At 39.9% G+C, this 24,779-nt stretch overlaps 1 protein-coding gene across 1 annotated transcript in view; it reads right to left on the bottom strand.

Moving 5' to 3' along the window:
* Window positions 1–24,291, bottom strand: part of enpp2l (ectonucleotide pyrophosphatase/phosphodiesterase 2-like) — an 85,414-nt gene extending 61,123 nt beyond the window's left edge. Inside the window, exons 1-10 of the mRNA XM_033637624.2 lie at window positions 24,129–24,291; window positions 16,987–17,089; window positions 16,008–16,157; window positions 12,114–12,239; window positions 11,954–12,014; window positions 11,569–11,666; window positions 6,002–6,081; window positions 5,721–5,840; window positions 3,009–3,064; window positions 423–488 (exon numbers count right to left, since the gene is read on the bottom strand). Coding sequence (XP_033493515.1) covers window positions 423–488; window positions 3,009–3,064; window positions 5,721–5,840; window positions 6,002–6,081; window positions 11,569–11,666; window positions 11,954–12,014; window positions 12,114–12,239; window positions 16,008–16,157; window positions 16,987–17,089; window positions 24,129–24,146 — 878 coding nt within the window. The 5' untranslated portion in view covers window positions 24,147–24,291. The remainder of the gene's footprint in view (window positions 1–422; window positions 489–3,008; window positions 3,065–5,720; window positions 5,841–6,001; window positions 6,082–11,568; window positions 11,667–11,953; window positions 12,015–12,113; window positions 12,240–16,007; window positions 16,158–16,986; window positions 17,090–24,128) is intronic.
* Window positions 24,292–24,779: the final 488 nt, after the last annotated feature.

Raw genomic sequence — 24,779 nt, 5'->3', positions numbered from 1 at the left:
TCGGACCATACCCATTTTTGAACTCGGCCTTCATTGTGCGCTCAACTACACACCTGTAAAGTTTCATGGCTGCATCTTGCAGTTGTGCTGGTATTACAATTAGGGCAGCCTACAGTCTTTTCAAGGTAACTTGTTAGGTATGACATGATATAAGTCCATCAATGCCAAAACACTGGAAGAAATTGTCAAAAGTCTCAGTTCCCTCTGGCTCCCCTCCCAGTATTTTCACAATTTTTAACTGGACTTTCAACATTTATTTGTTTCACCAGAATTTTTTCTCCTTCTAAAAGTCAAAGTTTGTACCATGAGAAAACCTGGGTTTACAAAAATCCAGTCAGAAAGATATGTTTTTCAGAACATTGAATACATACATTCATGTCTAAAAAAATCCCAAGTCAAGTCCCAAGAATGGAAAGACACACCTCTCAGCATCAGGCAGGTGCAGCCAACCCAGGATGGTCAAAATCCTCCTCTCCAGAGGAATCACCCTGGAAGCAAAACATGGTGAATGATGATGAAGAAGTAGGAAAAATGAAATTATTATTATTTTTTTAGTTATTATTATTAATTACACATCTTTCACAGGACTTCCTAGGTTCATAGAACCACCCGTCTTTATGAACAAAAAGGGGGAAAGGGGGGAGCTGATCTATCTTTAAAACTGTCTGTGTTCAACATGTCCTCTGACAAACACAAACACATTTAGTGCAATAAATATAAGCCTAATTGCAATCAATATCAATAATATTAATATATAAAATCCAGTCTGATGTCTGTCTTTTACCACTCAGCCTTCAGTGTTTTTTTATTTTTCAGCGCTTGAACAGGCTGGTGTTTGAGTCTCCAATGGTCTCTGTTGTGACGGTGTGTGTGAGGATATTGTTCTGTGTCTGTGCATGCTTGAATCCATTGTCAGTCAGCCTCAGGATGTTGCCCTCGTGATCATTATGTCATCGATATGCAAATGTTTTCTGAAACCAATCTGTCTGTGCTGTCATTCAGCTGAAGTAAGGAGAAAAGCCTCTTTATGTTTTTTTCTGAGAAACCATATTTCTATCACTGCTTGTTTACTTTGGTAAATTGGAAATAAAAACTCTGTTTAAACCAATCAACTTTAAAAGAATCATATTGAAACAATTAAAAATAATCATTGATTGATTGATTGTAGACTTTTTTTTTTGGCATTTCAAAGTTCAGAAAACAGACTGAGACTGCTTAAGTGGACTGAAAACTTTAACACGTACACCGGGTTTTTGAATGAGTCCTCATCAGTGTAAACATTAGATTTTGGCTGGTTTTAAAGTATCTCTCTGTTCTACATTTGTTTCAGACACCTACAAAGTGAAGTTTAAAAGGCCATTGATTTAGCTCCCTTAAATTTTTCACGTTTGTTTTGCTCAGACCAAACTGTGTAATCATCTATATAACATTTTTGTCAGTGCGTAAACAGGCTTGGATTCTCCAACATTTGAAGTGTTATTATCATAAGCAAATTTTTTAACTCGTGAGCTACAATACAAGACTTAATGATGAAGGGTGACTTTGTTATTTTTCAACTAGTACAGAATTTTCCTATGGATGTGTCTAAGTGACGAGTGGAAACAACAAGTGTTCAATATTGAGTGAGAGCGCTGTAGAATGTCAAGGGCCATGTCATAGTTTCAGCCTCCACATGTCTCAAGGATCTGCATGTCTGTGAGAGTCCACATGACATAATTGTCATCATCCACCCATGTCCTCCACACAGATCCCTGTGCAGAAATCCGTATGCAGCCCATTTTCTGTGACCAAACAGACTTAACGTGTAGCGTGCCAGTGGTGCATGCTCCATTCTCTGGTTCCACACAAAACACTGTGGTTGAGTCAGCCGCAGCCACTGCACCACAGAAATTAGTTTTAATTTCAATATTTGACAGACATTGACCCCGGACCCAGCAGTATCTTCTTAGTTTCAGTCACATACAACACTGGCAGTAGGACGATGGTAACCTCACCTCCCAGCCATTCTGTTTATTACTGGTGGCTGATGCGGGCCCCTTAATTGTAATATAAATAGAAGCCTGGGCACGACTGAGTGACCGCACCTGTCCACGGTGGAAAGTATGTCCGAGCCTTGATGAGCAATTGTGCATCGTCAGTGTAGGTCTACCAAAAGTGTTTGTTTTTGCCACCAACAGGCTCAGATTATTATTATAAATGTCTGATTACATCATAGAATGAGATCATTTTGTTAAAGAGTAGAATTCTGTAAGTTTAACCAGAAACAGCTCTAAAATCTCTATCGCCAAACCCACCAGACTTCATTTACAGTAATGTTATCGTCATAAAACACACTTCAGTCAAAGTACACAGACACAAAATAAAAAAATAAAAAAAACTGCCTTTGTTCATCTTTCCAGTGTTCCAACAATCACCAACTCTGGTTTGGTTGAAATTAACTATTTTTTCACCCAGTAGATGTGAAACTATGCTGGCTCTATACACTGTCAAATTACTGTTTATTTAAATGAAGTCTGGTAGGTTTGCCAAAAGTGATTTCAGGTTTCTGGTTAAACAAAAGGAATGTCATACTTTAGCGAAAGGTCGATCTCTGTAGGGATCCTTTCCATATCCTTCCCATAATGTTGACCAGTTGTTATTTTTTTCAAATGTCTCCATTAGTCACTCAGACACAAAAACATGGGATAATGTGGTCCAAGTTGAAAAATACCAAAGTTACCGTTGAAGGTCCACCAATAACACAACAGAACAGGATCTACGATGACAACTCCACCAAGTATACATCATATATTATGCACTACTGTATACCATAAATTATATATTGGAAATTCAGCTCTTAAAAAAAATTTTGCAGTGGATATTGACATCATAAACACACAATAACCCATAATAATAACAATAACAATATCAGTATCCACAGCTGTTTTAAGGTTTGTAAGTTACCAGTGCAGTGCAGCTTTCAGTGTCTGAAGCTATTGAAAAATATTCCAGTATACTAACTTAAGTACCAAGGCCAGAAGAAAGTGGCTGCTTTCACTCCTTGCTCCTTTGCTGTGATCCAGATCTGTAAAACAAAAAGTAAAGGGGAATATCAGAATGTCCCACTTATACTGTCTTATGTGTGTCCTTAGCACACTACTTATGCAATGTTTCACATTTGCTCCTGAGATCAGAATGCTGCACATGAATTCCATACTACTAGCTAACTGCATAGAGTACTTCCTGTACTTCTGTTTTGCACTAACAGGGAATGATGCATTTTTAGCTAGGCCTTTTTGGTACTGTATTTAGTATAGCAACTAAATGTCAGTTTTATCTTTCTGAGTCCAGATGGGTACAGATATACAGTAGGCTCAGGGTGTGTTTACCTTAGCATAAATTAGCATGAAGACTGAAGGCAGGGAAGACATGCTCGCTTACCTCCATCAAAAGCAGTATTCTCTACATGTTGTATTTGTTAGCTAGCAGGGTAGTCACCAGTCAGTTTAACTGGATTTAGCTCCTAGTATTGTGAGGCTTTTCTCACTGGTTAGTTGTTTTGTCTGGCTCTCTGTCCCTGTCTCCAGCCCCTCTTCACTTTCCCCAGCCATGTTCTCTCCTCTGACTCCCCAGATCTGCCATCCTTGAACCATCCATAGATGCCCTCAGACTGTCTTGCTACTCCTGGTCACCTGATGTCCCCTCCCACTGACACACCTGTTTCCATTTTCATCATCATCAGCCCTGCAGACATATACCAACACATTCCCACTCGCTCCAAGTCTGATTGTCTTATGCCTACCATAAACTGAAAGACTTTATAAAGACTTTTTTAAGACTGAAGTGTTACGTCCTCTCACATCTGAAGACAATCTGAGTTTTTAGTCAGACACTATAGGATTTTGCAAAGATTGGGAATCTTGCAGTGTCACTATTTGCAAGACTACACTTAGATAACTTTTGACAAACACATGCATAGATAGATGCCCTTTTGGCCTCTGACTAGATAAGTGTCCTTTTTGTAAGACTTTTTTTCCTGTTTTGTCATTCTAATTTTAGTCTTTGAATTCAGACCAAGGAATGAACTCTAAATTAAAAGCTTGTTGTAACCACCACCAACTGCATTTGAGTTTTAATTCTGCAAGACGCAAGAGCCCCTGCCCCTCCCAATTCGACTTCCCTTGTCACAGGTAATGCAATCATTCATTCATTCATTCATCTTCTAACCGCTTCATCCTCTTGAGGGTCGCAGGGGGGCTGGAGCCTATCTCAGCTGACATCGGGCGAGAGGCAGGGTACACCCTGGACAGGTCGCCAGACTATCGCAGGGCTGACACATAGAGACAGACAACCATTCACACTCACATTCACACATACGGACAATTTAGAGTTATCAATTAACCTAGTGTAATGCAATCATATCAAGCACAAATCAGGAGGAGGAGAGTACAAGTGGAGCTGCAGCCATTCTTTAACAATATAGCATAGTGCTGGGATATGAGATTATTTCCCATCCTCTTCCTGGTGGAAAATACTACACTAAACTCCTTTTAGGAAATGTGACATATTAACAACTCCTTGCGTGTCTACAAAAACACATAAATCCAGAAATGCAAAAAAAACAGTGTCATATGTCAACAGTCTCCTTTTCAATTCAGAATCAATATAGGCTAATCCACAAATATAAACTGTATTTGTGTACAAACTTTACATTTGGATTTGTCGCCTCAACTTGCTACCAGCCTCGATTAGTTAGCTGTGTTGTTTTAGTGGGAATGAGAGGAGAGCTGTTTCAAAAATTAAGATCTCTCAGTCAAATAAGTGCTCTTTGGTGGATCAGATACATGCTGAGTTAAACACCAACTCTTGTTCACTCCACAACTCCATCAATTACTCCTTCTTTTCCACTGTCATGTTCATGTTCTCACACCTCCACGGAGTCTCCTCCATGGTTACTCAAACTGTATGGTTTGCCAAAATGAACGATGCAAGTACTATAGTACGCGATGACCAGCGCTAAAAACAACCAGCCTATTTGTCCCTCTATTAGCAAGTGTTGCATTTATCTTGCAAGTGTACTCTTCTTCAACGTTTTGTTTACTTCCTGGATTTTTCCTGCATGGACATTCTGACCAATCAAGAGCAGCTTTCTCGCACACAGCATTTGATCTGGTCCCCTTTTAAATGCTGCAGTGAGAACACGAATCTCCTCTAGACAATTATGACACTTGATAACAAAATTACTCCCTGATTCAGACCAAAGCAAGAAAACTCTAGGTCTGAGAGCACCCTTACATCCATCTTACACCAAGCGATTGAGATCACGTGAACGCATACCAACTGAGGTAAATTTTGTGGTGCACAAGGTTTTTAAATAAGGTGTCATTTCAAGTTAGTGTCAGCATTCTGCTAACTTTTTGTGCTAAGCCAGGCCAAACATGTCCTGTGTGCTCAAGTCAGATGCAAAATTTGATATCAGTCTTCTCAAAGATGGCAAACAATAACATTTTCCAAAATTCATTGTGGGTTTATTGAAATGGCAAAATGTACATCTGAATCATCTGAAACATCTTGTGCATCTGGCGTTTTTTTAAATTACTGATTGTATATCGTAAAATTATTGTGCAAATACAATAATTACTGTACATATGGCAACACTGAGTGACGTGCAGTAACTGATGGCTAACCAGTGCAAGTCTGAATTGATTCCTGTTACAAACTGATATGTAGAGTTTACTCACAGGCTGTCCACCCCACCAGCGGTGGTTCAGTTTCTCTCTGGTGCGCAGGCTGAAGGTGGCATTAAACACCGGGTCGTGCATCGTGTTCCCCACAATCCCATGAGACTCTGGGTACAGACCCTGCAGAGAGATCGTACAGAGCGAAGTCTCTACAGTTCATTTTAGCGTGGCTATCTTACAAATGTAGCAGTACATATTTACAGCTCTGCTTTACTGTACCATCTGATGTTACATAATAAAGATATAAACCAGTTATCAAGACTTTACCCAGCATCACTTACTGTGGCTAGGGTGTATAAATTTGGGAATGTCTTTGATGGGTAGATTGGTCGCATGTAGGGTGATGATGTACCACACTCTCCTAGGAGGAAACAAATGCACTGAATTTATAAAACATACTTCAAGCACTCAATTAAAATAAAAAAAGTTGTCTGCTGCTGACCCAAATCTTGACTTGTGCAACTGTAAGCAAGACAAGGCAGCGTTCATTATACAGCACATTTGAAAAACAAAGACTGAGCAGAGAAGAATAGAGAAAGTTAGTGGCACAGTTGGTCCCAGCTCTACTCAGGGACATTCATAAGTGCCATCATCCTTGTGGCCTGGCCAGACAGATCAGTGAGAGTTTGCTATATTTTGTACACAGTCAGTTGTGCCATCTGGACTTGATGTGCTTTAATCAGGCTGCATAGACAGAGGATGATTCTAATGCTGTTGAGGAGGAAGGGGAGATGGCGGGCGTCATAAACTGGCCGGGGACTTAAAGCCAATGGTGGAGGCAAACAGAGAGGGAGTTAGGGGAGGTAAAATGAAAACTGGGCGAGGGGTATGTTCACTGGCGCCTACCCCTATAGGCAAGTAAGGCAAATGCCCCTCCACTTTTCAAGGTGGGGGGGCAAAATATGAGCTTTGCCCCCCCACTTTTTTCAACTCTTTTTAAGTCAAAATGTTGTTGCATAATATTTAATTGAACATTTTCAATATAAAATGTAATTAAAATTTAAACAAATTAATCTTATTTACATTTAAATAATCGTATTTGAATTATTCTGCACCCCATTTTCAATCCAAGTGGCATATTCCAGGCAGTATGGAGCAAGTGCACCATGGTTGCCATGTCCGCTTATTAGAAGGAGTTTGGATTGTTTGTACTTCTGTAAATTTGCTCTCAAATACTGGTAGTTAGCTTGCCTGTTTTAGTTGTGGATGCATTTCACGTTTTCGCCATTGTAGTTTAAGACACATTAATGACAAAAACGGGAAAGATGTGGAGAAGCAGCTTGTCTGATTGCGTGTTTCACTCCGGACATCTAGCGCTGCTCTCTGCACGGCATACTGCAGCAGAAGCTGTACAGTCTGGTACAGTGTGCCACAGACTAGGCCTACATGAAAAACCAACTATGAAACGCCAGCTAACTATCCATAACTTATGGAACAATAAGATAAGGAAAAAAACATGTGGGGTGACCAGACGTCCCACATTGCGTGGGACTGCACAGCATTTCTGTCTCTTTTCACGCATCACGCAAATTGAGACCATGTCCCGCATGATTGGTTGTCACCCGCGCTTGCATTCACCCTCAATGAGAAGAAGCTACATGCAGCGGCCGGCCCATGTAGGCTCTCTGTTTATTGTCATAGCAACACCGCATGTGCTTTTAAGCCCTAGGGCTCGCCCCTCCCGCCCCATATAGCAACTATTTCAACCTCCTTGATCGCAACAGGTGACACTCGTTAGCGAGTGTCCATAGGCTCGTTCGAGATGAACTGCACCTCGCCTGAAAAGTAGACGAGATCAGGCGGCCGCAGCGGGGCCGGTGACAAAAAGCTGCGGTGAAGTCGGACAGTTTCCCGACAGTTTCCAGCAGCCTTCAGTCCGTACAGGAAGTCACAGACACACTTACATCCTGTCTGGAATGATGTCAATTTATTAAAAAAGTGATCAGACCCATGTATCAGTTTGTTCTCAGTCTCCAGTTGTTTTAATTATGATAGATTCATTTAGTAAAATGCTTTACAGGTGATCTGTAGTTTATGTTCATGGTTTATCCTCCATTTGACATGAATTCTCCTGTAAATCAGCATCATATCAGTTTGACCTGTCCCCTCAACTACACAGGTTGAATAAACTGTGTTTGACTGTATGGTTCATATTTTCAGAGGAAAAAAATACAAGACAACAGCTTTCATTAAGGCTCACTCAGATACAGTCAGAGCTTCACATCTGTAGGCTACAGATGTCATTATAAGAATCCTCAGATCCCACTGACCATAAGTCTCTGTGTTGCTAAATACTTCAATAAACAAAACAGTCCAGTGTTAATATACAGTAGACTACGTATAGTTTATGATGAATGTATTTAGTCTCTGATGACTAAACTTCGCGCTGGGGGCGGGTGTCCCACATTGTCCCTCACAAACCTACTCCTTGTCCCACATTTGATTTATTGGGACCTAGTCACCCTACTTACAGTTTTGACCAATGCAGCATTAATGCAGAGCCCTCCAGCGTTATGTTGCTCTGGACAGTTGAAAAAAAATGTGTAACTTCTGCCTTTGTAATCAAATGTGTAAATTGTTAAAATGGTATTTGAATGTCTCATTTCTTTAAATTACTTGGTCCTGCGACACAGCATTGAGACTCATAATCAATAAATTTATTGGAATATGTTTTGTTTCTGGTTTTTCGCACATCCTTACTCAGGTCATATTTTGCCCCCCCACTTTTACACAAAGTTAGGCACCCATGGGTATGTTTGGTCCCAGCAGTTTTCAGTTTTCTTATCTGTTCCTCTCAGGTGGTAGTTTTGGCATGTGGGGTGGAAAATTTCTCTCTTGGCTCTAATGTCCCTCATGTTTTAAAGTCTCCTTAAAGGTTTCTGGTCTGATGTATTATGTCTTGTTGTATATTTTGGTTCCTATTGTCTCTTGTCCTTGGCAGAGGGAGCAAATGGGTGGTGCAGGAAGTAAAATAGGTTGAATTTGAATTGTTGAGGCATATTCCATCTGCTCTAAAAAGATGTCCACTGTCCAAGTAAAAGATTAAACTGTTAATTAAGTGCTGTGATTAGACAGTACACGCAGTTAGAAGCCAGGTGTTTGATGCCAGCAATGCTTTTCTGAGAGTGTACGGGTGCACATTACTTATGAGTTTTAGTGGATATAATAATGGTTATGTTATTACAATGTTAATAATTATAACAATGATGATAGTAGTGATAGTTATAATAATATTATTTATAGTTGAAGAAAGAATAATAATACTAACAGTAGTAGTATTGGCAACTGCTTGCATTAATAATAAAAATCATAACAATAATAATAATAACAACAATAATTATCGTATTAAAAATAATGACAGTAAATAGTAGTAGTAGTAACATCAATAATGATGATGCCAACTATACTTCTTGCAAAAATAATAATGATGATAACAACAACAACAGTCTGGAGGAAGAGTGGAGGAGGAGGATGGAAGAGGCCAATTTTTAATAAAATTGAGTAAATTTGTAGGATGCCTTCAGCCCCTGCAGAGCCGCACGGGGTGGGGGTCACCCACACCCTCCAATGCTCCCGACTATCTCCTCCATGATGTGACACACCCCCTTGTCCTATATCTTTATCTGTGTTTTTGTTGTTGTTGTTGTTGTTGTTGTTGTTGTTGTCGTTGTTGTTGTTTTGTGTGTGTATGTGATGCAGAGGACCACTTACAAATACTGCTGTATTCAAGGAGCTGAGTGTTTTCAACGGAAAGTCGGTAAAGTCTCATTTCAGTATCTCTGATTGTCATAGGTTGCTATGTGCACTGTTTGTCACAGCTGGTCGTGCATCCAGAATTTGGTTTTTTGTTTTTTGTCAAAAACCAAACCTTTTTTTGTTGTTCTCAGTGCTCCTATCTTTTACATCTCTTACAGCAAATCCCCCACAATCAGAGTTTGGGGCCAGGTCGTTTGCTTTCCCTACAGGCTTTCAGAATGAGTCTCAGTGCTTTGCTTTGTGAGGATAAGAGGTTATCCAGGTCATCTGATGGAGATCCAGGGTCTTGCAGCAATGTTGGAAATCTGTTCCCAGTTTGGACACTTTGTTGCTGTGGAGGTTTGTTGCCAACTCCTCCATCCATCAAGAGTTCAAGTCATAATCTGAGCTTCATGGAGTCTCTAAATTAAGTTATTTTAAGGGCGAAAATAAATAAATAATTATCATCTGTCACAGTTGCACTTTCCATGAGAGACAGAGAGATTCCACTGCTCATTGCATGGTCCATGAACAGTTGTATCAAGTACATGATTGCAACATTCAATATTACGATAACGTTGGATAATGGCCTACTTGTAGTGGCTTCTTCTTACAAATGGGCTCTGACATTCACTGCTCATGCAGTCTAAACAGGCATAGGGTGCATTCTTCAATGGTCAGTACAAGCTCCAGAGCGGATTCTGGCAGAAACTGTAAGTTTGAAGCGCCATGTCGTTGAGCTAGCTTCCTGTCTCTCTTAAGTAGCTGTCTGTTATTCACTCACTCTACAACAGGAAACAGCACTTCAAAGTTATTTTAAGCTTTTGCACACTATGGTGGCTTGGTGATGCAGCCATATCATCTTCCTGTTGCGGTCCGGGAGGCAGACACCGTCTCCACATTTAAGACTAGACTTAAGACTTTCCTCTTTGATAAAGCTTATAGTTAGGGTTGGCTCAGGCTTGGCTTGTACCAGCCCCTAGTTAGGCTGACTTAGGCCTAGTCTGCCGGGGGACCTCCTATAATACACCGGGTACCTTCTCTCCTTCTCTCTCTCTCTCTCATGTCCTGTTACTGCATCTTGCTAACTCGGCCGTACTGCAGGTCACTAACCTGGTATCCTGTCAGATGCCTCCTGCTGCTGCTGTTATCATTAGTCATACTTCTACTGTTATTATACACATATGATTATTGTCACATATGTATACTATCTACTACTACTACTCTCTCTCTCTCTCTCTCTCTCTCTCTCTCTCTCCCTGTCTGATTGTGTCATATGGATTACTGTTAATTTATCATGTTGATCTGTTCTGTACGACATCTATTGCACGTCTGTCCATCCTGGAAGAGGGATCCCTCCTCAGTTGCTCTTCCTCATGTTTCTACCGTCCCCCCAACCCCCCCCGGTAAAAAGGGTTTTTTTTAGGGGGGAGTTTTTCCTTATCAGCTGTGAAGATCCTAAGGACAGAGGGATGTCATATGCTGTAAAGCCCTGTGAGGCAAATTGTGATTTGTGATATTGGGCTTTATAAATAAAATTGATTGATTGATTGATATTGTCATTCACAGAGAACACAGTGCGTAGTTCTTTTGGTAATTGATCTTGTTAATAATGCTCATTGCATTCAATTTTTTTGTGTGTGTGCTTAAAATAACAATTGATGGTTATGTATTAGGTAGATGTATGGTTTAACTGCTTTCATGGGAGCTCAGAGCCCTCACTTACCGGAGTTCAGCTCCCTCTGGCTCCCACCTAACTTGAAAACCAGCTTCCATCCTCATAAGCACATGGGTTGGACAGTATTGCAGACCAAGCCAAGAGCGTTGGAAATCTCATCCTCTCATTTCCCAGGGAAATTATTAATTTCTAGGCTTTGCACCAAGAGAGTTCCAGAGAGGACGAAGACTTGCAGATTTATTTCCGAAAAGTAGTCTTGCTTGTGTCAGTTAGCTATGTGTTAGTTGTCCACTGTTTTGAGGCCATATTTAAGTTGGCTGTACAATATGCACGAGAGCTTCTCTAAGATTCACATAGTTACACAGATCATGACCTCTACAATCACTACAACTGCATTCAGGAGATGAAATACAAGAGAAAGTAAAGCACACGTACTGAGTTTATGTATGTTGGGGATGACAGAGCTGCCCTTCTTCAGGTAGGAGGCTCTGAACCCGTCAACAGACAGCATGATGAGGGGAGGACGGATGAAGCTGAGCAGAACAAAGAAAAATAAACAGAATTCACAGGTGGTATTAATACCATGTGAAAAGATTATTAAGAGAAAGATTATTAACCTTTACTGGATCCTATTGAAGTGCTCCTAAATGGTGGTAAAGGACTGATTTTTCTAATATTTGCAAACTTACACTTTTTCAAGCTTAAAAATCCCTATAGTTTTACCCACCTGCTGTAAAATGAAACAAAAACTAAATATGCATGGATAGTATCAGTATACACACTCTTGTGCTGAACAGTTTCATGTCAGTTTCAGACTCACCCTGCAGGACATTCAGCAGTCTTGATCTCCTCACATTCTCCATGCACCCATGAAGTCTCACCTCACGTGGAAACAACAGCACAGAGTCATTACCTACTTTCATGCACATTAATTCTCAAGCTGTGTATGATGCTATGTACAGACACATCATGATGAGTACCTTTACATAGTGACTTGTAGTTGGAGCAGCAGTCTCCTTTCTCCAGACAGTCATCTGAGCAGCGACAGGCGTGGTTCTCATTCCTCTCCTCCCCGCAGCGATCCTGCGTGCACTCAAATCCTCCCGCTGAGACACAGGAAGGAGGAAAGTCAGTTCATCACTTCATGACAGTCACCTCACTGCTTTAAACAATACAGTGATGCTTTAAATCCATATGGCAAAAATCACAAATGAAAACATTAAACTGTGAGTTAAATCTCAAGCACATAAAGTCTGTAACAACTTTCCAATTATAAGCCAATCAGGCGTTGTAAAATCCCAAGTAGCTTGTGGTTGTTGAACCCACTTGGGGAGATTTAGTTTAGTGTTGGAAAATGTCCCAGTGTTGTTTGCTTAATGTTTTCAAGATGAAACTGTGGTTACACTCTCTTTGCCTGGCCAAGGTCTAAATTAGCATCAGATGAAAATTGGCATTTTGGCTAACTCCAGGACAGTTGCCCTTTGTTCATGTTGCCTCAGCTGCAGCAGAGAGCTCTTATCATGTTGTGTACACTGAGCTTTACTGAGCACTGGAGCTACTGTAGTACCGCAGTACGGTAATGCAAACAAATTAAGTAGAAAATTTACAGTATCACTATACTACTGCTTACTGTTACTGATATTATAAAGACCAGCACCATCAATACATGTGTGAATCTGTTTAAATGTGTCTACAAAATGTGGAGATAAACCTGTTGCACTGGGTGACATATTTACTTTATATAGTGGTCAACTAAGTCAAATACACTCAAACAGCCCAAAACATTTCCATTAGTGGAAATGTGCGGCAGCTTCAGAAACTCAGCTCAATTCAAAAACATGTGAAAAATCCAAAACAAATACAACGGACAAAGGCTGCAAATAAGAAACATGCTGCAGAAAGCATACATTAACAGCAATCACACTGCAAATACAAAAAAAATGCAGAGTCAAAAACACACACACACACACACACACACACACAAATAAGTGTTGCTCCTAGTGATGAAATTCTAAGGAAATTCTTAGAAATATGATGTTTTTTAAGAATTTCCCCTTAAAGTTAAGACTAGGGCCTGGTACAGATAAAAGTTACTTTTAGAAGGATTTAGAGTTTCTTAAGCAGAGCAGAAAATGGAGAAATATTCTCCAAACACTGACTGACAGTGAGTTAATGAAACACCACAGATTAGATGGTGCTGGAATGTTTGTGGTCGATCTCCGTAGAGATGCGTTACCATCTCCCACCCAAAGCAATTACACTATAACACCAGAAATTACAGTGATTACTACACAGAAATATTTGGCAACTGGAAAAATGCAGCAGTGATGATTTAGGTCTGTCTCAACCTTCCATCAGCAGAGTGATCACACAAACAATTTCAACGCTTTCACAGGCTCATATTGTGATGCGGTTCATTTCATTTACGGTGTTGGGTATAACTGTTTAAATGTACTTTGATTACTTTTTGCAGTAACGAGTAACCTAACGCGTCAGTTTGCTGTTTGAGTAATCAAATACTTAAGTACATTTTCAAACAAGACATCAGTTACTTCTGTTACTTTTTAGAACGCAGGTCCTTCAGCTCCGAAACACCACTGACTGTCTTTTGGTTCTAATAACAGCAATAACGTTAAACCTATCGTTCCGAAAGAAGCCACGAAGCTTGTGGCTTGCTATGTGGTAGAAGAAATGCTGCCGTTGTCTACGGTGGAGTCTAAAAAAAGATGGAGGAGGGCTCGTTGACAGACATATTTCAGACTCAGGACTTGCATTATGCGTGGTACATGCTACACGACTTTTCTGCCCGTTCTGAAAGTCACTATGTCACATTACACGATTGTGGAGTCATAAAATCGTGCCATGACTTTGCCGACAGACATGACACACTACACGATGGTACTCACCAATTATCCCTGGTCATCTTTCATGACGTGTGTGATGTCATCGGGTTATTCTTGTCCTATTTTAATTACTTTCACTATGATTTGAGTCACTGTCAGAACTGCGTATGTTCATGTGCCAGCCGAAATGTTGTTGTAGTAACGTAAAAAGCGTCAGCAGATGGCAGGAGCTACATTTGAAGCACATTACGCAAAAATTCAAGTTACTGTATCTTCCACAACAAGTTCCTACAAATGTTTCACAATAAAAGCCTATTTAGAAAATGGAGGGATTCTCGCAGCCAAGGTTATAAGGGGCTTTTAATTTGAAAAAGTGTTGAGTTTGAAATGACGGTGTGATATGTTAACTTTATAAAGACAACGGAGCAGATAAAAAGTAAATATATAAACACACAGAGGGATTAATAAATAACGGACCGTCTATAATGTAGTTTGTTTCAAATGAAGCTGGGAGCCTCTGCAGTTGTGGTGAGTAAAAGCCCCGCCACAATTTGTTAATGTTATTACTTTATGTCCAACCGTGAGGATGTACCATTGTTTGCTAGCTTGATGCTAATGACAGTAACGTTAACTCAGCGGGTTGACAAAGTGTCTCTGCTGTTTCACACCATCATTTCCCCCTTTTACTCTGTGTGGTAACATCCCTAGAAGAAATATTAAAAATGCTGGGGTGTTGTTGTCATACAGTTGTGTACGGCAGCAGATCGTTCTGTGTTTCTACTGGTCAAAGTGACGGCTGTGATGGGAGAATTGGATCTCAGTGAAGGGCAAGTGGTCCATAACTTTAATTTTGGAGACAAAAAATGTTGGCTTTGCGCCCTGTGGTCCATTGCCCAATAGGAAATGTAGAATACTCAAAAGTACTTTAAAAGTGCTTGAGTTACTTTACTCAGGGAGTAACGCAGTAAAGTAACTGGTTACCTTAAAAAAAGTAATGCAGTAAAGTACTTTGATTACTTTTAAAGTACCCTTACCCAACTCTGTGTAAAATACTGTGTCACTAGCAACAGGGTCAACCACACCTCCTCAGTAAGGTAAAAGTTTCTGTTCCTTCAAAAGAACTTTGCTAAATCACTTCAAAAAACTAACTCCTTATTGAAATTTTAGATTTAGCCCTAGTATTTTGCAATATGACAAAATAGCAACAGATTTTTGTAGCTAGCTAGCATTAGCGGCACCAGCTGCGTTGCATTTGTTTTGGAGGTTTGTGTGTTTTTGATTTTGTAATGTATTTGTTTTTTGCTTTGCAGCATGTTTTTTTTTAGTTGCACCATGTTTATGGTGTTGTATTTGTTTTGGATTTTCGTTTTAAGTTTTGAATTGGCTTTGTTTGTGAAGCTCCAGCACCTTACTCCTTATGGAAATGTTTTGGGCCATTGTAGCGTGTTTGCCATTTTCAGCCACTGTACTGTCATTACCATGAAAACACACTGTAGGTTAGTTGACTCAGTTGTACATACACCGTCCTGCTGACCTAAATACTCATGAGAGCTCCTGCAGTGAGCTGCCATGCAATGTCTACGGAAAGTTGTTGCTCTGAACTGCTGCCGTTTGATTCTGGGGCGAAGTGCGGCCAAACTAAAGGTGCTGTGACTCCCGTGACATGCTGACCTATGTTACAAAGAGTTTCTTCCAGCCTAGAACACATGAACGCACCTTCCAGCTGCAGAAAAATGTAATTATCGCAGTGATTGGCACTTGGAATCGCCACTGCTTAGTGTGTTTTGAGTGTAACACATTGTTGGTTTTGAGCTTTCCAGTGACTTTGTTGACAATAAGAAAAAGATGAAATAACAGCCAGCGTTATCATTGAAGATATAAGTAAATAGACTACAACAAAAACTTGATCACAAAAAGCTGTTTTTGTGAGATCTTATCAAACAGGAAAGATGACACAGCTTCCTCGTTGGAGATAATATGTTGAAGATAAAACCAGGAGAAGTGGTTAAGGCAGGGTAACATCACACTGACCTGTTTTCAGGCAGTGCTGGTCGAAGTCAGAGCAGCAGCTGTAGTAGGTTTTACACAGATTGTCACATCTGCATCCTGGAGGTTTGGCCTCCTCCAGCTCAAAGCACCTCCCCTTGCAGGAGCCTGCTGAGCTGACCCACTCTGAGACGACTGGAGAGAGGAGAGGGGCACAGTCAGCCACAACTGCTGCAAACATACTTTATGTACACAAAGTATTCATGCAGGGTAAAGGCCATTAACTACAAACAGCACACACTGCATATAACTACCAGCTGTTTTTTAAAGCACTCCACAGGAAGCATATAGTTTCAGTTCAATTTAATAAATGATAAAACAAACAGAGAGCGGAATAATAGTCTTTCTGTTCTGTCAAGGTTTCATTATAGTAGCACATGTTGGGACTGTTTTGTTTTGTTTCTGTTTTTTGTTTGTATCTGAACTTTGAGTCCTGGCTGCCAAACAGTGATGTTTTTATTTAATGCATCAAACAAATGAATCCATCTGATCCTTTTTCCACATCTGCGTTTGCTTTTTGGTCGTTTCCTAGATTGGGTTTTATTCTACTTCAACATAAGTCATTAATGCAGTGGTTTTCTGCAGCATATTGTTAATTCTAAGATGTCAGAGCATCAATGTATGCACCAAAATGATCTCTGCTTGCAAATGTAGCTCCAAATAATAACAAAACAATAAAATAAAGCACCTAAATTTAACTGTAATAGTTTTAAGTCTATAGGTTGTACGTAATATAGTTTTAATGGCAATGTGGAACACACTGAAACCAATGGATGTCTGGACAGAACAAAATCTATCCACTCTTGTAAATGATTGGCAATAACATTAAGCATTCTCACATTTTAGGGCTACAACACGTAAACCACCAGTTTGATCATTTGAAGCATGCATAATCAGCTTTTTATTTTTAAAACAGCTGATTTTTTTTCACTTGTCTTGAATCAAACATGGAGGCTGTTCTCACCTTTAGTGTGAGGTGGGTTGTCTCCTCCATCTGCAGGTCTACTGGCATGAAAAACATAAGCTCTGCTGACATCAGTTCCCCACAGACAGAACGCAACCACTACCTGCAGAAAAACCACAGACCGCACATTACAAAAACATAAATTAAATGATCGTTTGTAGTCTCCAATAAGCAAAATCTCATGTAGGTTAAAGGTCAGGATCAGCAGCAGCTCTGGGGCAATTAGCACTTCTGCAGAGTGCCCTCTCTCCAATATAATGGCACTAGATGTCACTTGGCTTGTGGTGGTGCTCAAAGCACTAAAAAAATACATTTGAAAAACTCAACAGCAATGTCAACAGAAATCATGACCTGGTTACTCAAGGTAATCCACAGACCTTGTTGTGAGCAGTTTCATGTAGGAACTATTTTCTTTCTACTAAACTACAACCGCCAACTGTATCACGGTACAGAAGGAAGCATGCCAGCTACTCATGGATGAGAGGCTCGTGACAGGGCAAGATATAAACAATACTGGTGTCCTCTATGACTGAGCTGCAATGTTAGCTAGCTCAGTGATGCTAGGTGAGCTAGCAGATGCACTCTCCACTATACTGGAGAGAGGGCATACAGTCCAGTCCAGTTTGGTACACTTTTCTTCTGTTTCCACTGTGAAAAGTTGTGGATGGTACCAACAGAACCGTTCTGTACCGCCCCCATTTTTGGTACCCCCTTCTGTTGGGGTACCTAGCACACAGGTCTGGTACTAAAAGGTGGAGCTGTGAACACAGCAGTCCATTGATTGGTCACTCTGCTCAGGGCTGAGTTGTGGCTGGTTTTGAGGCTCATGTAACTACTGTTCATACTGTGGAGAGTTTTATTAGTAAACTGTAACTATAAAATGAAAGGATGTTTTGCTGCCTCTTGCTCTCTTCAGTGGGCCAACTGCTGGCAACTTTTAAGGTGGAACATTTACTTGTAATGTTACTCAATGCATGAGGCAATGACACTATAACTTTAATTTTTAAATGACATACACTTTTAGTAATGAGTGGAGCTTCATAGCGTTTATGTATATTAATTTAGTTCTGGTTATGTACTGTAAACGGCATATATTCTAATCCTCAGAGAAAAAAAAAGCCTTGCGGAGCCTTGTTCCTGTGGGCTACATCAACAATAAACCTCTGAGCTTGTAAAGTTTAAATATCCCATGGAGAGAGACTCTCACTGCAGCCTGTTCTATTTTGTTCTGAAAATGTTACTTTTGGTTCCAAAACCATACCTAAAGTGTTTGGTGGAAACAGGGCTTAACACTCTGCAACTCCCTTTCTGTTGTTATTGGCAATGCCTCATCATCGTCTGCCCATCTCTCCTGTGGTGTCCCACAAGGATCTATCCTTGGCCCTTTATTATTTTCAATATATATGCTCCCTCTTGGCCAGGTTATCCACAAACACAACATTCAGTTTCACTGTTATGCTGACGACACCCAGCTTTATGTCTCACTTAAATCCTCTAATCCCAGTTGTCTTGCTTCCCTCATGGCCTGTCTTGTCGACATCCAATGCTGGATGTCCCAAAACTTCGTTCAACTCAACACTGACAAATCATAAGTTCTTTTGTTTGGCCCCCTCAGTTCCAGATCCCATTTCCAAAACAGTCTTGGCTGGCTGTGAATGTCAGAGATGTTGTAAGAAATCTTGGTGTTTTATTTGATTCTAATCTTTGTTTTGAGGCCCATATTAAGAAAACCGTGCAATCTTGTTTTATGCACCTAAGAAACATTTCTAAAATTAGACAGTTTTTATCTTTCCATGACCTCAACAAAACTGTAAATGCCCTTGTGTCCTCCCGCTTAGACTACTGCAACACCCTCTACACCTGTCTTAGCCAGAGTTGTCTCCACCGTCTGCAGTTGTCTGCTGCCAGACTGATCACCGCTTCAAGGAGATTTGAGCACATAACTCCAGTTTTAGCTGCACTTCACTGGCTGCCAGTTAAATTTAGAATTGATTTTAAAATTTTATTGTTAACTTTTAAAGCTCTCCATGACCTAGCTCCTGGCCACATCATGGAGCTTTTAATTCCCTACAAGCCAGCCGGTAATTTGAGGTCCTCAAATATGACTCTACTGGTTATACCTAGGACTAGGCTTGTGACTAAGGGAGACAGGGCCTTTGCCATCTATGCGCCCCGATTATGGAACGATCTTCCTGAGGACATCAAGTTAGCCAGCTCCTTATCTAATTTTAAATCTCTTCTAAAAACTTATTTTTCTAAAAAGGCTTTTTATTACTGCTAATGGCAGCAGTCTAGGCAAGGCAAGGCAAGTTTATTTGTAGAGCACAATTCGTACACAACGTAATTCAAAGTGCTTTACAGAGCAAGAAAATGCATTAAAATCACAATACAAAATAAAAACATAAATAATCATTATAAAACATAAATAATCATTATAATATATTATAGTCTAGTGCATCTATGCTCTTGTTCTCTTTTCTCCTTCTGTTTTTACTGATTCATTCATTATTGTTGTTATGTTGTTTTTATTGTTGTTTTACTATGTTATTGTCACTGTATTTTTTATTCCTTGTCCATGCACCTTGTAACTTTTTTTTTTTTTTAAAAAAGTGCAATACAAAAAAAGTTTATTATTATTATTATACAACTCGGACCAAAACGACCTAGAGTGATAAACAGAGCTACAGGTAAGAGGGAAAAATGAAATTTTGATTTAAAGGAAACTGTCCTTTAAATGAGAGAATTTTCCAAAATAGTGTCTGTAACGGTGGTCACTGTGCTACCTTGTTGCCCTTACTAGGAGTTTGTTTTCTTCACCTCTCGGACACAATCATGTTCACATCTCAAGAGAGGGGTCAGAGGTCAACAAGCAGACAGGAATGGCAACCCTTGGAAAAGCTGAGTATGTTGTGATTCCACTCCTTGTTTAACTCAGAGAGAGGAACCTGGCACTGACACACCACAGATAAAAATTTACATAACATGCTGCACAGAGCTGATTAAGATGTTCACAGCAGCATCATACTAAACATCTCTACAGTGCCAGACCCAAGGTCTAACTGTGAAATCAACATGTACACATATATCAGCAAGATTAGTTTTCCGAGGTCAACATCATTTGTGAGATGTCAAAATATATCAAAGTCTCAGTGATGTCAGAACAGAACCTTCTTGATATTGAAGAAATAATGATAAACAGACAAAGAAAACTAAACTAAATTTGGATTTATAACAAAACAGTTAGACAAGAAAGTTCCTAACCAGCTCTCACAAAGTGATGTCGTCTTAATTCAACCACCTGATTTTCTGTAACAGGAATTTAAATTTTCCTCAAAGTTAAGGATCTAAATGAAGAGAAAAGACAGACAATCTGTGGTGCAAATTAAAGTCACTGACAGCCTGCTTACAATTATTTTAACTATCTGTCTATAGATTATAGAATATCCAGTGAAAAAATATCCAAATTCAATGTAATGGTTTTAAATTTTGTCGGAACAAAAGTTCAAAACCCAAAAACGTTTAATTTATAGTGACACAAAACAGAGAAAAACAGGAAATCCTCACATCTGACAAGCTGAAACCTAAAAATGTTCTGCTTGACAAATGACTTAAATGATTACTTCACTGGCAAAACTGATGGTGATTAAGTTTCTGTCCAGTTCTAGCCCTAAAACTAAGGAACACTCATCCATGCTCCTTTCTTTGGGAGTTTCCCAACAGCACCCTGGCACATGATTTAATTCAGTATAAGTATGAAGCACAAGAAAGAGCGAACAAAAATATTTTTGCAGTGCTATTCAGCCCAAAGATCTACAAACTTTTAAAACTCAAAAACTCACAGAGAGAGATACAGTAAGTGCTCAGATTTGATTTAAATGATATATATATGTTTTCCATCTGTTTACTATTTAGCTTTGGATTAATATTCTTGAGAAACCTCCTAAAAATCTGTCAATAACCTCTGAAGTTCCCTGGAGCACATTGAAGAACCAGAACCACTGAATTGAGCAGGATTTGCATCTGTAGTCCCTCTCGAATCTCTATAAACAGATATCTACGTACGTATGCAGACTCTGTTGGTAATAACAAGATTTTGGTATCTGACTTCCGTTAGTACCCTGAGTAATACTGACCAATCACGTCTGAGCGGGCTTTCATTACTTGCACGTAAACAGTCCATGTGGAGAGCAAAGGAGGCGGAACACATTAGCAGAAGAGCAATCTCAGAGCCCATCAGTTATAATGTGCCGACCATTTAGCTTTGTATTTGCTTTTAAGAAATGTATCTGCATTCATATGCAGATATCTGTTTTTAGAGATTAGCCAAAATGGCATCTGGACCTAAAACACCTTGCCTCCCTTTGTCTCAAGATGCTAATCAGATTGTAAACAACGACCAGCACATGGAAGAGGAAGTCTTGGCTATCCACTGCCTACAGATAAACCCAAGCCACTAGGAATACTGCTGGCTTTTACGCCAATTTGACATAGTGGCTAAACTGTGGAAATACAACCTCCAGGTCCATCCATGGGGCCCACAAAGACTTGTTTCTAAAGATTTACATTGTGAAAGACACTGGGATTTGATCCATTCTGTCCAGTAACATTTTGAAAGTCTAGAGGAGCTGCACAATTAAATAATTTTATCTCCATTCAAGTTAGCAGTGGGCAAAACCAGAGGTTAGCTGCTCAGCTGGTGAAGGCATGGATGTATTCAGAGACCTGGATACAACATTGGCAGTGGGACCACGTTCATTCCTATGAAAGTTGCTCAGTGGCACATGAAGACAAAAAAATCACTTTTTCCACAGTATGAAATTACCCAGATGACTGGTGCTGTTTCACTGAGCCCATAGAGCAGGCGCACTAGACTTACATGGCCAAGCAGCCAAAATCTGCTGGCCAAGCAACTGACTTCAGGTTTAATGCTCTGCTAACTTGAATGGGAATAAAATTATTTAATCTTGCGGCTCTTTTAGACTTTTCAAATGTTTTGGACCAAATTCATTAAATTCTGATAGCAGATCGAATCATTTCGTGGAGTTGTGACACTCAAAAAAGTTTATCTGCTGACTTACAGATGTCTCTTTCCCAATGTAAGTCTATGGGAAAAAGTCTGGGCCCAATGGCACCACATGATGGACCCCATAAATTGCAATACCACTGTTTGGCCACTATATAAAATGGCTCCAAAGCCTGGCCCACTTCATGGAGGTCTGGGGGTAAGTCTCTATTGCGCTTGTTCTATGGGGTCAACAATATGGAGGATCCAGCTAATTTCAAACCCAGGAAGTCAAAGTTTTTTGACCTCATGCACCACTGAGCAACTTTCATAGGAATGAATGGGGCCCGCCTCCAATGCTGTATCCAGGTCTCAACTAAGGATAGACCGATACATCGGCCGGCCGATATATCGGGCCAATATTTGAGTTTTTTACTTGTATCGGCATTGGCCGATACGCGCGTGGGTTCTCGGATTTATTTTTCCCTGGCACTTTTTTTCATTTGAAAGTATGTGGTTAAGTTGAACAAAGCTGTTGAATCCTACTATGTACAGTAGTTGTTGTTTTATTTATGCTTCAGCTTAAATATTTGTTTATTTTATAAAGACATTACTGGAAGATTTAAGAGCACTGAACTCTTTTTTTTATTTGAATGTGTAATAATAATAATAATAATAATATTCTACCTGTTCTACCTCAACTTTCCATCTTGTTTTAGTATTTTTTACTGTTCAATAAATGTTTCTTATATTAAACTTGAGACCTGTAATATTTGTTATCATTGTGTCATTTTTTTTTTTATGTAAATTGAGGGAGCAAAAGCAGTATCGGCCCCAAATATCAGCTCAAGAAAATCGGCAGTCCATAATCGGTCATCGGCTAAGGGTGATGGAAAAAAATTGGTATCGGCATCAGCCCTAACAAATCCATATCGGTCTATCCCTAGTCTCAACACCAAAACCTTCAAAATACTGACTGCTGCCTCCAGGGGCTAAATCAGGCTTATAGCTGAGGGGTTCCAAAACTGGTCCTCCCCTTAGAAACAGTGTTTCCCAACCTGGGGACCAAGACCACCAAATGGGTCACAAGATCTACGCAAATTTTGTTGTTCTTCTTGTGCAATGACAATAAAGTCTACTCTATTCAATTCTGAGGGGTAACATGATCAATAAGTGGACAGAGGAGAGCTACAAACTTTTTTTCAACATAAAAGTCTGTGTATTTCTTTATTACTTTTCTCTACAAATTCCAATTTTCTGCTAGATAAGTGTAACTTTTAAGGATAGAACGTTTGAGAACAAAAGCTCTAAAGATCACTTGGTGAGACGTGAAGCACTTTCAGCTTGAATCTTAACATGAGTCAGTGAGACTGAGTGCTTCGTGGCCAGGACATATTGTAATTCCATGATCCCTTCCCATTGGACATTTTCAAATACTAGATTTAAGGCCGTACCTTTAGTATTACATTTGGAAAAAAAATATTTTTAAATGTCCACTAAAATCTTACACATCTTATACACTCTTACAGATAATAATATTATATTATTGAAGATTTTTCATTTTTTGAATACATTTAACATATTGACCCAATTCATCACCAATGACTGATGTGCCCTCTCAGGTGTCTTACAAATAATTCTACAGTTCTTTATGATGATGATGACGATGGTGATGGTATCAAACCCATGCCCTGACAGAAAGGAGGACAGTACATAGTGTAACTACTTAATCTACAACTCACCTTTAGCTCCCCCAGGTAAACAAATCTGTGTGTCACTGTTGACAGTTAGCAGTTCCCGGCAATGCATCATCACCATCACCATCATCACTATCATCATTATCATCATGCATCTTGTCCCAGTGACGGTCAGACCAAAATAACTGTTGCCAGTCATAGCTGCTTCATAATTCATATTCCTGCTCAGTTATGTAATGTCCTTTCTCTTGAGGTAAAGCTTCCAAATTTCAAAGCTTGCATTGATGTGAGGCAAAGTGCAACTCTCCCACTCGCAGGTCGATACATCAGTTCTGCAAGAGCTTTTTTTCGGGGGGGAAGAGAGCTGGGAAAGATTTCCAAATTAAAGCTAAAACAAAGCGACATGAGAATCAAACAACAAAACTGTCACAGTCTTACCGTACCAAATTTCCCAATAGCATGATCCAAACAGCGATTTCACTTCTAGCATTCCCTCTCAAAAAAGTGAAAGCTCAGAAAATGTGTCCAACGTCCGGTAGAAGCTCCTCTGTGCGCCTCCGCAGATCGATGGAGCAGAGCGCAGGGGTCCAACTCTCTCCGTGTTTGCCTTTGCTTTGCTTTGCCTCTGCCTCTCTCGGTCCTGAGCCAATAAGCATGAAGTAATGGTGACAGCTGCGCTCTGGTACAAGAGTGCGTCAGGTCGGGGTGACGCTCCGGAGTCCAACACAGTCAGCAGCACTGAACTGATCAGCCGGAGAGGGAGAGGCACTCTGAGGGAGAAGAGGGGCTTTTCTGTCAGGCGTAAAGGAATAGGTTTAACTGGCCTTTAGGGCAACTTAGTGACAACATAGACACCAAAATCATCCATGTGTCCCTAGTTGATACGGCGGTTCATGCAGAAACTTTAAAGGCTTAATATTTGTAGAGGAACTCTCTGCTACTCACTAGGCATATTTAGACAATGTAAAATGCCATAGGCTTGTGCTAATAATGTTAGCATGTTATATTTGTTTGGAAAACATGTTTAGTATTAGACAGTTGTTTTGTCAGTGAACGTTGTGAGTTATAGGAACAGAATTTTGTAGTGTTACCTT

This window comes from Epinephelus lanceolatus, chromosome 16 (assembly GCF_041903045.1).
Source record: "Epinephelus lanceolatus isolate andai-2023 chromosome 16, ASM4190304v1, whole genome shotgun sequence".
In the NCBI taxonomy this organism is placed as follows: Eukaryota; Metazoa; Chordata; class Actinopteri; order Perciformes; family Serranidae; genus Epinephelus; species Epinephelus lanceolatus.
This window is presented reverse-complemented; position numbering and strand designations above follow the sequence as displayed.